Source organism: Daphnia pulex, chromosome 7, assembly GCF_021134715.1.
Source record: "Daphnia pulex isolate KAP4 chromosome 7, ASM2113471v1".
NCBI classification, from domain to species: Eukaryota; Metazoa; Arthropoda; class Branchiopoda; order Diplostraca; family Daphniidae; genus Daphnia; species Daphnia pulex.
The window spans coordinates 8,225,698-8,239,076 of record NC_060023.1 but is presented as its reverse complement, the minus strand read 5'-3'; the positions used below and the strand labels follow the sequence as shown (position 1 = coordinate 8,239,076).

The 13,379-nt window shown below is 40.4% G+C and overlaps 3 protein-coding genes across 5 annotated transcripts; all 3 read right to left on the bottom strand.

Moving 5' to 3' along the window:
• Positions 1 to 75: 75 nt before the first annotated feature.
• LOC124196710 (medium-chain acyl-CoA ligase ACSF2, mitochondrial-like) lies at positions 76 to 3,248 on the bottom strand. Its single transcript, XM_046591881.1, has 16 exons — positions 3,196 to 3,248; positions 2,759 to 2,854; positions 2,522 to 2,699; positions 2,325 to 2,453; positions 2,033 to 2,256; positions 1,826 to 1,943; positions 1,674 to 1,769; positions 1,470 to 1,618; positions 1,232 to 1,400; positions 1,059 to 1,166; positions 850 to 998; positions 712 to 785; positions 586 to 653; positions 397 to 507; positions 253 to 316; positions 76 to 180 (listed from the first exon to the last, which is right to left on the bottom strand). Exons 1-16 carry the CDS (start codon positions 3,231 to 3,233, stop codon positions 119 to 121), a joined length of 1,833 nt encoding a protein of 610 aa, XP_046447837.1. The 5' UTR covers positions 3,234 to 3,248; the 3' UTR covers positions 76 to 118.
• A 541-nt stretch (positions 3,249 to 3,789) lies between these two features.
• Positions 3,790 to 6,462, bottom strand: LOC124198785 (protein Wnt-11b-2-like). Of its 3 annotated transcripts, XM_046594824.1 has the most exons (10): positions 6,377 to 6,462; positions 5,986 to 6,192; positions 5,757 to 5,863; positions 5,407 to 5,690; positions 5,137 to 5,307; positions 4,884 to 5,074; positions 4,749 to 4,797; positions 4,591 to 4,658; positions 4,130 to 4,510; positions 3,790 to 4,024 (listed from the first exon to the last, which is right to left on the bottom strand). In XM_046594824.1, the coding sequence occupies exons 3-10, from the start codon at positions 5,837 to 5,839 to the stop codon at positions 3,971 to 3,973; spliced, it is 1,281 nt and encodes a 426-aa protein (XP_046450780.1). In that variant the 5' UTR covers positions 5,840 to 5,863; positions 5,986 to 6,192; positions 6,377 to 6,462; the 3' UTR covers positions 3,790 to 3,970. The 3 variants fall into 3 exon arrangements, with proteins under 3 accessions (XP_046450780.1, XP_046450778.1, XP_046450779.1); XM_046594822.1 differs by lacking the exon at positions 6,377 to 6,462 and having other exon boundaries at positions 5,757 to 6,340; XM_046594823.1 differs by lacking the exon at positions 6,377 to 6,462 and having other exon boundaries at positions 3,790 to 4,021; positions 5,757 to 6,340.
• An 8-nt stretch (positions 6,463 to 6,470) lies between these two features.
• On the bottom strand, positions 6,471 to 12,188 carry LOC124198784 (UDP-glucose:glycoprotein glucosyltransferase 1-like). The gene is made up of 13 exons (XM_046594821.1): positions 11,820 to 12,188; positions 11,513 to 11,756; positions 11,247 to 11,452; positions 10,756 to 11,180; positions 9,940 to 10,688; positions 9,743 to 9,870; positions 9,067 to 9,675; positions 8,655 to 8,995; positions 8,352 to 8,583; positions 7,644 to 8,270; positions 7,374 to 7,533; positions 7,117 to 7,280; positions 6,471 to 7,037 (listed from the first exon to the last, which is right to left on the bottom strand). The coding sequence occupies exons 1-13, from the start codon at positions 12,052 to 12,054 to the stop codon at positions 6,631 to 6,633; spliced, it is 4,527 nt and encodes a 1,508-aa protein (XP_046450777.1). The 5' UTR covers positions 12,055 to 12,188; the 3' UTR covers positions 6,471 to 6,630.
• Positions 12,189 to 13,379: the final 1,191 nt, after the last annotated feature.

The window sequence follows — 13,379 nt, the reverse complement described above, 5'->3', positions numbered from 1 at the left end:
TCGTCTGATTATTTTAGATTAGAAAAATTTATCTTTAAAATTAATACGTGTACTTTTATCAAATACGATAGAAAATTGCTCTAGCATATAGTTTACTTTATTTCCGTAAATTTCAGAGTTACGAATCAAAATTGAATTCAGCCACAGTTATTTCACGCATCCGGAATTTTTGAATTTTTCCTGTTATTAGTTATCGCAACAAAATATTGTAAAATAAAAATATAATAGCAAGAAAATAAAATTGTGGCATACCCGTTACGGTTTTAGGAAAGTCGTCCCGGAATAGAATGTATTTTGGTACTTTGAAGTAGGCAACCTAAAGTATTATCCGTAAATAGTTTAATTCTCACAAAAACCGTGCTTACATTAGAGCTATTTTTATCGAGCGTTTCGTACCTTGTCGCGACAGAAATTTCGAAGATCATCTTCCGTCGCTACGCAGCCGGGACGTAGGCGGACCCATGCGCAAACTTCCTCACCCAATCTAACGTCAGGAACGCCAATAACCTGTGGAACGACATTTTGGAGGGAAAACAATCAAAATTTGAAAAAAATACAAGGAAATTAAATTAAAGATTTATTTACATGAACCTCTGCGACGGCTGGATGAGTATGAAGTAACTCTTCAATTTCACGCGGATAAATGTTTTCTCCTAATAAATCAATTGATTAGTTTCGAACTTTAAGTTTTAGAAAGAAAATTTCGTTTACCGCCTCTTATGAGCATGTCTTTTGCCCGTCCAACGATTTGACCATAACCATTTTCATCAATGACAGCAATATCACTACCGAGAAAAAAACTTCAAAAAATCTACTTTATTTCAAGAATACAGAATTTTAATTAATTACCCTGTACGTAACCAACGATCCACCGAAATCATCTCCTTTGTTTTCTCATCATCGTTCCAGTATTTCAACATATTAGAATATCCACGAGTGTACAGCTCTCCAGGTGTGTTAATGGGGACAATATGTCCATCTTCATTAACCACTTTAACCTTAGCCAACGATACAATTGATTTAGTTAAAATGCGTTTCAAAAGGATTGCTAATGATACCTCAGTGTAATCGCTAGGAAATCCTATGGTTGAGTGTCGCACTTCTAACGGATCACTAGAATATCCGGAGAAAGTCACTGGGCTGGTTTCTGTCATTCCATATGCCACCTGAAAAAAGCCAAAGAAACAAATTATTTTCTAGACAAGTAATTAATTCAATCAGAGATAACTACCACAAAATCTTTCATGTGAAGATCATGAACGACAGCCTTGACAATCGATTGCGGGCACGGAGCTCCAGCCATGTATCCAGTTGATAGGCTACTTAGATCGTAGCTTTTTAAATCAGGCAGATTTAGAATGTCGACAAACATTGTCGGTGTACCATAGAGCGAAGTGCATCTAAAGTTCAATAGTTGATTCTTGTAAACGAACGGAACCGTATCGAACATTTTACCAGCTGACTTATACCTCTCTTGCTCTACGGCCTTGACAGCTTTTCTTGCGCTAAAAGCGGGACTGGAAAGTACATAACTTCCTCCGTGGCTCACTGCACTGAGTACACCCATAACACATCCGAAGCAGTGATAAAGTGGAACTGGAAGGCAAAGCCGATGCGCCTACGCTGAAAGGTTACCAACTTGTCTCTATAAAAATTAACGATTTGAATATCACCTTAAGATGGTAGCCCGTTCGCAGTCCCATCAGGTATCCATTATTGACGATGTTATGATGCGTCAAGGTAGCTCCTTTAGGACTCCCCGTAGTACCCTGAAAAATTCAATTCTTTTCATGAAGTATTCTGCCGTAATTTGGTATAAGCTTACCGAAGTGAATTGAATATTTGCTGGTTCGTCAAACTGGATTTTACTTTGAATTCCACCAATTTCCTTCAATTCATTGTTGCCTCCCATTTGCATAATGTCTTGAAAGCGCCATGTTCCCCTGTTGAATGCCAATTTGGTAACATGCGAATTTTTTAAAAGCCCATTAGTATGCGTTTGCAAAAATTTGCACTATTTAATCCTTCATACTTTTCAATGCGATCAGATATCATAATCACACTTTCTAGGGTGGGAACCTCGCGGCTCTTGATAAAATCCATTTCTTTTGTTTCTTTGATTTCAGGCACGGCTTCGTTCAAGATGGAGAAATAGTCAAGATTTTTAAATGACTCTGCAGCTACAAGGGTTTTAATGCCAACTTTGTTCAAGGCATATTTTAATTCCAGGGGTTGATAGGATGGATTTATATTTACCTGTTGAGTGGAATAAAAATGGAAATATATCAATTTACAACATGATACAATAAAAATAAAAGACTAACCAGAATAAGGCCAGCTCTTGCTGCTCCCCATTGAGTCAGAGCCCATTCATATGAGTTAGGCCCCCAGATGCCAATCCTGTCTCCACGTTTAAGTTTCAGTGAAACAAATCCAGCTGCTAATTGATTTGCCTGTTATAAATGAAAGCAGATGCACATGTATGTAGATGAAGATGAAATAATTTAGAAATGATTCAAACATCATTTAGTAGTTGCTGATATGTCTTTCGAATGTTTTGGTGAATAACTACAACAGCCTCTCTGTCACCGTATTTGTTTGCTGTATTTTCCAAGAGCTGTCCAATTGTTAGACCCAACAATGGGGTGGACCCAGGTCCACAAACATAGCTGGTTTCATATTTTCTATTTTCTTTAGTTCTGTTGGAAGTATTGAAATTAATAAAACACATTAATGCAATATGTACAGTACTTACAACCTTTGAAAAAAATAAGGGACTGATGAAGAGAGAGGTCTAAGACTTGTCAAATGAGAAGTTTGGGGTTTTAAACTGTGAATGCACTTGCTACTGCATCTAGAGATTTTAGAAAAACAAAACATTTCACTGCTGAAGACAATAAGAAATAAGAATCAACAAAGCACTTTTATGGGTTTTGATTTGCAATCACTGGTTCACTGATTGAGATGAATGACAACTTAATAACAACGATATTTCTAGATTTGCACGATAGCTGCTGAGCTGAACCGAGCTAAACAAATACTGTGCCATAAAGCAGTGTTAAACTTCAAGGTCGAGATAAGAGATGAGACCCAGAGAGACGACCCAGTATTTTGAAAAAAACAAAGCCTCAGGGGTTTGGTTGTTCTAATGATATTCTGAAAATACAAAAAGAATTTTTTAAATGTTCTTCTTACGTAACTTGGGAATAAGTCGGATTGAGGGAGATTAACATAATATTTAAATTTTAAAGGGCCGGGCCAGTTTTCAAATTTCCCTCAATAACATACAAGACGCCATCTTCCGTCCTAAGTTTCGGAAAGTCAAATTTTTTTTTTTAAAGGAAATGTAAGTAAAACTAAATAACAATAAATCTAATTTGCTATAAATAAACAAAATTTTGTCTATTATTTATTTTTATACGGCACTAGTGATGATCGATACCGAAACTTAATTTATTTTCGTTTCTTTTCGATCGTGCGGGACGTGCGCTCCATGAATGAATGCCGGTCTGCAGAAGCATGCCGCGCATATGTTAGTAATTCAAATAAACCTTATAAATCCCCTCACACAAGTGCATTTATAATCCACACACTTCGTACAAGAGGCAGACAGATAGTCAGCCAATGAGATGTTCTGCTTGTTAAGATATAGGCGGATATTTAATAAAATTTAGTCATTTCAAAGTTTTCAATTATTTTAAATAAGCTAACTTTTAATTAGGTAGTCACGCCACAGAATTTTTGTTTTTTCCCTCATATTTTATCATTCAAGTACGTTAACGAATTCAAATTATTTAATCAATTTAATACTGCATAAGTACTGAACATAATGAAATAAACTCTTTAAAGATACAACATACACATTTCAGGAATCAATTAATAAACAGGAAAAAAATACATCAGTTTTAGTAAAAACAATTAAAATTCTTGGGATTTTCGGTTGGTGATGTTCAATGATCTGATGTCGAATCTACTTGCACATGTGCATTTCGACTTGACGTCGACACGTTTTACAGCGAACCTGCTGGTTGTATTCCACAGAAAAGATTCCCATAAACGAATAAAAAATTAAATAAAACTTACATTTTTTAAAAGGTAGATAATATTTTTGAAAATTTGCCTTTATTACCGTGCAGCACCAAATGTATTTGCAATTGCATCGTTCGACTTGTTCACGGATAACGGTGATGTAACCACGCCCACAACACAGGGAAGCGCAACTCCCGCTGCTACTTTCGTGGGTTGCGTTGCACATCCTTCCGGCCGTACCCAAACTGCCTGATTGTTTATCCGGCCGACAAAAGTCAGGTGATTTAGTGATGTAGATAAGGTCTTGCTCGTTGAAACCGCCGTCTCGAACGGCCGTTGATGCCATCAAGTTAGGAGGGGCCTGCGGATGATGATGCTGGATTGCCGTCAACATGGCCAGTCTTCCGGAAGCTACGGCACTCCGGCGGCGCATGTCGTTTGGTCGACGAGGCGTAACTTCCACAGCCAATCCGTACAGCGTCTAATTTCCCCCAACATTGGTCAGCTCTTATTAGATATTAAAGTTAAATATCTTCAAAATTTAAACCCCTGTTTCATTACTTTCATTCGACTGGCTATTTCCCCAACAGGTGGCAGCGATCGCCAGCAGGTTTTAATTTGACACGAACCTGTTTGAATTCAATGAAACGCTCTAACTAAAATTCAGGGAATCCAAAGCATAAAAATATCATGTAGTTAATTGAAAACTCATTTTTCACCAGAAACGCCGTGGCATTTGCATTGCGTCTGTAGACTTTGCTCGGCCACCTGTGCGATTCCAAATAATTATTTCAAAAACTTGTCCTATTACAGGTAGGATAATTGGTACAAATTATAGCAGAGTGATGCAATACTTTACGACCGACGCGGTTGTTGTGCATGTTCACAGCGGAAATGACGTGAGGTTTTTTCCAGTGCTGGACAGCAGAACCCGAATGTCCGCCCAGTGATTCGCTGTGGTCGGAAACGCGCAAAAGATTCGTTGCCGCTTTGCGATTTACTCGTTTCAGGGATGCATCCGTAAATGATTTGGCGAACTGTTTAGCTTTAATTTTCATTGTTATTCAAGTAAGAACGTGAAATGTAATTCAATGATTTCGTAATTACCATATTTGATGTCATCACCGCAACCTCCCCACTTGAATTGACCATCGGGAGGGTGGCGCGGGAACGAGCCGCAGGCGCACTGCTTCAAAATTCCCGAAGAACAACCTCGTGCAACTGCACGAGTCAGTGCAGCCGAAGTGAGCGCATACACCCAAGCTTGTTCCCTGGTTCCTGTTATAATAAAGTTAAATAATATGATGAGAACCTCTAAAAAATCGAACTGGCGGGCAATTGTATATATCTTCATTCAAAAATGATGCATTAATCAACCGTGAGATAGATCGGGTGCCTTCCGTGGGAGGAAGTCGATCGAGCTACAGTTCCATCTGCGCTCGGCGAAGGCTTGCCGACAGGCTTGACTGCTGGATTGGCCCGCCTCCCAAACGGAGAGCATCGTAGCTGGCTGCTGGAGGCACACTTTAACTTGCTCCTTGGTCAACAGTTTCTGACGGACGGCCGACCAGCAAGTCGATTTGATGTTGTTAATCTGGCGACTGGACGAATTGAGCGTAGTCCAATTCCAAAACTCACTATCCCAGTGTCTGTGTAAACCTCTGTGCCAAGAAAAACAAATTCAAAGTTAAGCAATCCAGGGATCAAGGGAAAATGTGTTTACTTACATCCAGTTGATGGAGACAGCAGGCGTGGCCATCAGTAGGCAAAGAATGAGCAGCCCGATCAATTGACAGCCATCCATGACCATCGCACAACGTGTTAATCGGATCGACTGTCGATCATCCAGGGCCGGTAAGGGGGGAAGGGGGAAAAAGGAAGACGGTTGAAACGATGCTTTGATGGCGGATCGAGTCTGACTGAAAGGCGTCTTGTAACTTTCAACCTCTTCTTTACCTTTTGTGGGGGAACAAACAGAAGAGAACGGTGTGTTGTTTTGGTGGCCGGAACAAAGATTGCCGCACACCTAGCAAGCCCACCTGTTCGAATTGTTTTTCCTCGGAATAAAATACAAGGGTTTCTTTCGAAACGAGATCGATCAATCACATCGGTTCCGCCCTTGCCCACGTCGTTATCACATCGCTCATTCAAACCAAGCAGAGACTATGCAATTAACCCAACCAAAAAAAGAAACATAAATAGAAAGAATGAGAGAGAGAGAGAAAGAAAGACAAAGAATAAGGAGAAAGAACTAGATTGAAATGAGTGACCACAAATGGCTGAGAGCGAGCAAACATCGTCAATGGACGTACACTACACACCTCGCGTACTTGGTGCTAAATGATACCTGAAGGTGCGAGGGAAAAAGACCCTCCCTTCCGATTGCGTACGTTCCTGTGACTTCATCCTTATTTGAGGTAGCGACGACAAGGAACAAAACATGAGAGAAAAAACCTTGTTAGTTCGTCTTATTAGCGTCATGACTCTTTCTCACATGTACAAGCAAGATATTGGGTCAACTGTTTTTTTTTTTTCTTTTTTTTTCATGACTCGGAAAACCCTGGGTAAAAAACAAAAAGATTACGAAAAATGTTTCATTTTTTAGAGCTCGGATGAATCGTGTTGGCGCTGTTGTTCCGTCCGGTTTCGGGCGAGTTCTTCTTGAATCATCTTGATCTCCGTGTCGTAATCGTTCCATTCGGCGACAATGCGGACGGCGGCGTCGAGTTTGGCCTCCTTGGTCTGTGGGTTATTGCACAAGTCGATCGTTTTGGCTTTCCGCTTGGACACGTCGTCACACCACGTTTCGCACCACAGCCATTCCTGCGGCAGGGATTTGATTGGCACTTGGTGGATCATGTTGTTGGGCAAATCTTGATCCAAGTTTGACAAACTGTTGGGATCCTGACTCAGCGCTTGATACTGCCCTCTCAATCTGTCACCGGCAGCGATTTTACGGAATCGTTTCAGGTCAACGACATACAAGGCAGAAATGTGATACTTGCGTCCTTTGATTTTATTCAAAAAAGAGAAAATGAATGAAGTCATTAATAAAAAGTTTGAATTCATGACAGCATTTCTGATTACCTTGTAGATGGTTTCTCCAATAGCCAGATTTCCAGAAACGGAACCCGTCCATCTCGCGGCGGCTATCACAGAAGGGCGTGTAACCGTAGGGAGCTCCGCCCAAATCCAGATCTCTCAATTCTTTCAAATCGGCACGGACGATCTGATCCGCGTCGACAAAAATGCTAATTTTTTATTTAAAAAAAAAAAAAGGAGAAATGTAAAGACTGGAAGCCATAAGAAAACACAAAAATAATTATACGAAAAATTTGACATACATTTTTTTAACTGACAGCGGGAAAAGAACGTCGAGGAAAAGGATTTTGTAGCCCCAGATAATGCGCTGTTTCTCTTTCTGCTGGTGAAGCCAACGTGGCCATTTGTACTGCACCAATTCGTACTCAAATCCGTACTGGGCTGCCATGTGTGGCAGAAAATCTTTCAGAGTTGGACAACAAAAATAAAAAATAAGAAAAAATAAATAAAAGGTAATAAGAAATACTTTTTATTTATAAAATAAAAAATAAATAAAAGGCAATAAAAAATACCTTTTAAAGTTGGGGATAAATATTGCTTGAGGAACCAGAACTTGACGGGCGTCTTGGTGTGTTTCAATACGCTCACCATCATAATGCGGATGAAACGCTCGTACAAATGTCCCGAAGCCAACGAAAAGATGTTGAGTTTATCTTCGTCGTCTTCACTCGACTTGGATGTGAAGGTACTGGTGATGGAATTCCACAATCCGGCGTTATTATCGTCATCGTCCGATGACAATAAATCCATTTGTTGTTTGCCCGATTTTTTGGCCACCTTCAATTTCAGGACGTGAGATTTAAAGGAACCAATGAGCACGTGGATGTCCCCGCTACCACCAGAACTGGGCGTGTCAGTTCCTTCGTGAGAGACAATGTCGTAAATTTCGGTTGAGCGGCCTTCGCGAAGGCGTAAGATCCAGGAACCGGGATTGGCTTTCAGTTGCAAATAGCCTAAATTCGCCATGACAATAGTATCGACCATCAGAGGATCGACAGGGGTGCCCAAGGTCAGCTGCAAGCCTCGAGGTGGTGAGCCTGAATGAGAATCGAAACAATGACCCTCGAGGATCAAGTGTTCGAGTTCGTATTCGCTGTGCACGTCAGTATCCACATCTCGAAGGCGAATGTTGTCCAGATCTACGATAAAAGAAGATATATATAATTACCATAATAATTATACGGTCTGTAGTTCGAGGGTGAGCACGCAGCCCTACGTACCGTATGGACTCCAGACAGACTCGACCAGCCAGTTATCGGGTACCTGCATACCCTGCGTAAGAAGTGCACCCATAGGCAGGATACCGAATTTCGCAACGGGGCCAGACAGCTGGCGCTCATCAGCCCCGAACATCAAGTCCGGCTCAAGTACCAGCCGGTAAAAGCTCTTCAATGGCATCTCGCTATTTTTCTCCACGCAATTCATGAAGACCCGCACGCGGCAATTTAGCACCTGGAAAACATCAATCAAATAGTGATCGCTCATTCGCCCATCTTTTAAGAGGAAAAAGGGAAAGTTGTTACCTCTTGTAAAACCAGTAGCAACGGGGCCAACTTTTGAGCTCCGACTGACAGAGGATCGACTACAGCTGTGATGTCAATGAATGGGGAATCGCTGAATTTGGGTGGGAAACTGAGCAAACTGAGCTCGCTGCCACGTTCGTCGATATTGTGCCGAGTTTTGGGTGTTGTTCCAGAGGCACTAGACATGAGCAGACCTCCTACTTTCATTATGAGATCGCTACTGTGAAGTTGAGGGAGATCTTGAGTAAACTGCAAAATCTTTTCGCCCGAAGTTGACATGGTGTGCTTTTCCAACAAAGCTACATCATCCGCTGTGAAATCCTCCTCGTCGTCAAATGGTCCTGTTTAAATTAGACAAAACGTTTAACAAGTTTTAAATAAGAAAATTCAATAGATAGTATGGAAATATTACCAATGACACGTCCGTTGGCGATTAATCCACGTTGTCCAGGCTGAAACTCGAGGACGCGCCCAGCCAACAACTGATGAAGTTTCAAACCAAACGAACTTTTCTGGGCTGGTTCTACTCCAAAATCAGAACCAGTTTTAGCCCCACTAATAATAGCCTCAGCATTTCCGTTCTTGAGCAATTTGTCGAGTAATTTGATGTCATTGGAAGATAAGACGGCGTCGATGGTGTCGATGTAATGATTAGCTGATTCGGTCAAAGATGACTCTGGATTATGAAGCAAACTCAGACGAATCAGTCTGGAGTTTTCTACATATTCCAAAGCGTTTCGCACTAGTTCTCGACCAGCTTGTTGGGTCAAGTCCGCCACCATCCATAAGGTGATAGGCGTCAGAGCTCTAGTATTGGATGATACATAGCTAATCGAGTCGGCAAACGTCGCAATAAGTTGATGGGACGACAGAGAAGTGAGATCTTTGATTCCACCTTCTACCACTCCAGTGGTATCCAAATACTTGGCCGACGTTGATAAGACGCGATCATTCAATCGAGGCATAACATTGGGTTGTCCCATCAAGAAATCAATTACATTATCATCCTCTTTCATTTCACCTGATCAAAAAGCAAACTTATTGTTTGAATAACCAATCCCAAAATTAAATAACATTTTCGTTTTTACCTCTGAAAAGTGCCTTTTGCAACGAAGAAGTCTGTCGCATGAGTTCCGTCAATACTGCCTCTTCAAATTCATCGCCATTCAATGAAGTTTCTTCAAGAGCGACACCGTTCAAAAGCACTTGCGGCAACCTAAGGGTAAATTACAAAAAAACAATTATAATTTACAGTCCAGAAATTAAGTAACAAACAATTTATTACTTTCGGAATCCTGTGCGGCGTAGAAAATCTTTGGTCAATTGCCGACCAACATCGTAATCGGAATCTTCGCCAAGAACATCTTCCAAATCAGCGCTAAACTTCTTCTTCAACAATTTTCCGACATCGTCCACAACTATGCTGTTATCACCCACTAGGGCAAATAAATCGGTAATGAAACTCAATCCGTCCGTAGCATGGGTCCGCTGTGAAACGTAATTAAAAGCATTGAGCATGGCTACTCCAGGATCGTCCCGTCCAGTTATTTTGGGGTCTGAATTGACGGCCATGACTAGACCGACACGAAGAGGAGCATTGTGAACTACGAAAGATTCAGCCAGTTTAATAAGCGAGCGAGCTTCGATATCCAAAGGGTCAACGACGAGAACAAGGTTGTACATATTTCGTCGGATACTGCGCAGAGCTCCTGGATAACTTGGTCGTAGCAAATCTTGGATGTTTGGACTCCACCGCTTGTATTGTGGATCCTTTTCAATATCATTGACGAACAGTACGGCGCTATCGCGGATATCGACTGCGTATTGGCGCGAAGGTGGACTTAGGTCCAACGACAGCAAGGAGCTGACGTATTGCGATGGAACACCAATCTTATGAAGTCCTTCAACTAATTTAACTTCTTCTCGAAGTTGTTCAAGAAGTGTAAACACGTCCATCGAATCAACGTTGAAATGCTGACCATTGATGAAGAGTGCTGCCTCGGATGGTTGCAGACTGAACTCGTTGGAGAATCGCTAATAAAAGAAATAATAAAAATCAATTAAAATGAAAAAATGTTGAGATTATTTCGGATTTCCTGACCTGTTGATTGCGTTTAATTTCTGCTTTCAAAGCTGGTCGAACGGTGGTACGGACAATAGAACGTGCCAGCAAAGGGAAATTTTGCGCCAGCTGAGCCATGATTTTTAGCGATTCATCTTTAGCAGCATTAAGGATCCTTTCGGCGGCCTGCAAGCTTAGTTCTTGCAGCTGCCAGACTTTAAGTGGGGCCAATTCCTGCGATTCGTCTAAAAGTGCTTGTCTCAACTTGTCTAATTTTGGTGCAAGGTCGGGATTCAGCACTTTCAGCTTTGTGAATAGAAATCCTTCGACATCAACATCCTCATCTTCTGTTGATTGCTGACTAGCACCTTCATCTCCAGGGGCGCCACTTTGTTCCGCAGTAACTTTTGTATCGTCTTGTGCCTTGTATTCAGTCGATTTGATCTGAAGTTCCACACCATATCCTAAGAAACAGAAATCTCTATTTAAAACAAATCATTCACAAATGTATAAAACAGTTTAAAAATTACCTGACAGCCTGACTTTTGGTCCTTTACGTTCACGAATGTAATGTCGAATGACGTAAATGATTTCTCCCGAATCTGCCAGTGCTTTGAGTGTTTCGTGGAATTCTGTCAAACTCTTGGCGCCAATTTCCCCGTAAAGGATAACCACTGGGTGGCCCTTTGCTGCCTTGCCTGGGTACTGGTGATCTAACTTGTATAGTTCTGGACTCCTGCATCAAAATTTCAATGAATAAAAGAGGGTGATGTGTAATTGGTATAACAAAACTTACTTTGGTTTTTCATTGAGTAATGTTTTGATAAGGCTTGGATCACATGTCAATTTACCATTGACTGCTGCAACTGCTTCACATTTCTGTTCAGGGACTCCTTGAACCATGGCAATCTGTTGAAACATTTCAATCTTTGGCGAGTAGACATGGAGTCCCAATGAAAATCTCATGAGAGACACTTGAGCCTCAGACAGGTATTTGCGTGTGAGATCAACAAGCGTTTCATACTTGCTTTTGTCAGTTTCTAAGATTGAATTGAATTGTTACAAGCAACACAGTCATAATACAAAATAATTCTAAAACATACTTCCGGAAAATGTATCAACATTGGCAGAGAGATCTTCAAGGAATGCCCAGAAGTATGAAGGATCTTCATCATTAAGAAATTCGGCGATTTCCAAAGCAGTAGGAGTTGAGTTCCACTTTGCATTCAACAGAGTTGAAACAGTTTTAGATTTCCCTTTAACATCGTCCGCAGTTTCGCTAGCTGAAAACTGCAACTGGTAAAATATTAAACACAGAAATAAGGCTATAAACTTCATTTCCGTCTCCTGTTGAAACTCTTTCAATTTCAACAGATCATACACAATCAGCACCAGTATAAGTTCTTAAACCGGCCGCTTTCAAGTTTGTGCTGTCACTCGCTCTTTGGTCGGCTGGCATGCTGGCAAAATCGATCGCACGCAATCATGAAAGTTATCCCGACTCCCGCCAGATTTCGCTGTAATACAACAATTCATCAAGAGCGCCAGTTTCACATTTTTGTAAAAAGAAAAAAAGTAACTTTGATAAATAATGAATATCGCATCATCCAAAAATTTGCCGAAGGCTTAAGGCGAATTATAACATTAAGGATAGTGTACCAAAGCTACTCTAAATTTAGATACTTGACGTTAAATCGACATTTTCCCTTTTTAGGTCGTTATTTGTAATGGACCACATGTGTGTGGTCCAGTAAAACCATGGGTAAACCATATGTGTGTGTGTTGGGATTCTCGTGGACACGCATAACCTTAAATAGGGCATTCGTATTTTTTGTCACCGATGTAAATGAAAGAACCTACCCAACCAAATGAATCTAAGAAATCTTGTTAAAGTTTAAAATGTTCTATGCTACGAAATCTAAAATACACCTTAACATAACAGCAATTTGTTATCCCAATATTTTCTGTACGTACATGAAAGAATTACTTTATTACGTTAATTAAATTTGTATCCCACTTTGGGATTCTGTGTAGTTTTGGCGAGGCGATTCTTTGAGAAATAGAAATTTTCCTAGATCCAAGCAAAACCAATATGGAAGTGGAGATTTGAAACCGCCATGTCAAAGATATCTAGTCGTAACCGAGCCCATAAGAAGGAGGCCCTTCAAACTGTTCATTTTTGGGTCTGGTGAAACCATTTCAGGTTTGTACGAACGCGGAGAGTTGACACTCTTTTTCGGGAAAAAATAATTCCTAATTTCAACCGTCCAAATACTAGCCTTTACTGAACCAGGAATTCTTTTTCATCGTTAAACTTGGTTAAACTCTTTTTTATCCTTTTTCGAAAAACTTTTCTGTAGTGTCAAACCCATTATTATATCGCCTCAAGCCTAATAGGAACTACACATGTAGCAGTGTAGCGTTTCAAATGTTCCAGTCGTGAATAGAAACCGTTATTCTTTGTCATAATATTTTACAATCTTGATTTTAGCGACTTTGACCTGGATATACATTTGGTAAAAAGTCAATTCATTTCAATTCCTTCTTTGTGCTTGTTATGTATGAAATTAGTTATTTTTCTTTCTTATCAACTCAATTGTTATTTATTACCGATAATGCTAATCAGCATTTGTGACCTCTTTTAAGAAAAAACAAACTTTCTC

Bases quoted from the DNA above. Each gene is read 5' to 3' on its own strand.
- LOC124196710 (XM_046591881.1), bottom strand. From the start codon at position 3,233: ATGTTAATCTCCCTCAATCCGACTTATTCCCAAGTTAC. The intron at 1,401-1,469 runs GTATAAGTCAGC...ATTGAACTTTAG, and splicing joins AAGGCCGTAGAGCAAGAGAG to ATGCACTTCGCTCTATGGTA. The intron at 508-585 runs GTAAATAAATCT...GTCGTTCCACAG, and splicing joins CAGCCGTCGCAGAGGTTCAT to GTTATTGGCGTTCCTGACGT.
- LOC124198785 (XM_046594824.1), bottom strand. From the start codon at position 5,839: ATGGTCATGGATGGCTGTCAATTGATCGGGCTGCTCATTCTTTGCCTA. The intron at 5,075-5,136 runs GTAATTACGAAA...TGAAAATTAAAG, and splicing joins CGGTGATGACATCAAATATG to CTAAACAGTTCGCCAAATCA. The intron at 4,798-4,883 runs GTATTGCATCAC...GGAATCGCACAG, and splicing joins ACAACCGCGTCGGTCGTAAA to GTGGCCGAGCAAAGTCTACA.
- LOC124198784 (XM_046594821.1), bottom strand. From the start codon at position 12,054: ATGAAGTTTATAGCCTTATTTCTGTGTTTAATATTTTACCAGTTGCAG. The intron at 11,757-11,819 runs GTATGTTTTAGA...ATTCAATCTTAG, and splicing joins TGTTGATACATTTTCCGGAA to AAACTGACAAAAGCAAGTAT. The intron at 8,271-8,351 runs GTACGTAGGGCT...CTTTTATCGTAG, and splicing joins GTCTGTCTGGAGTCCATACG to ATCTGGACAACATTCGCCTT.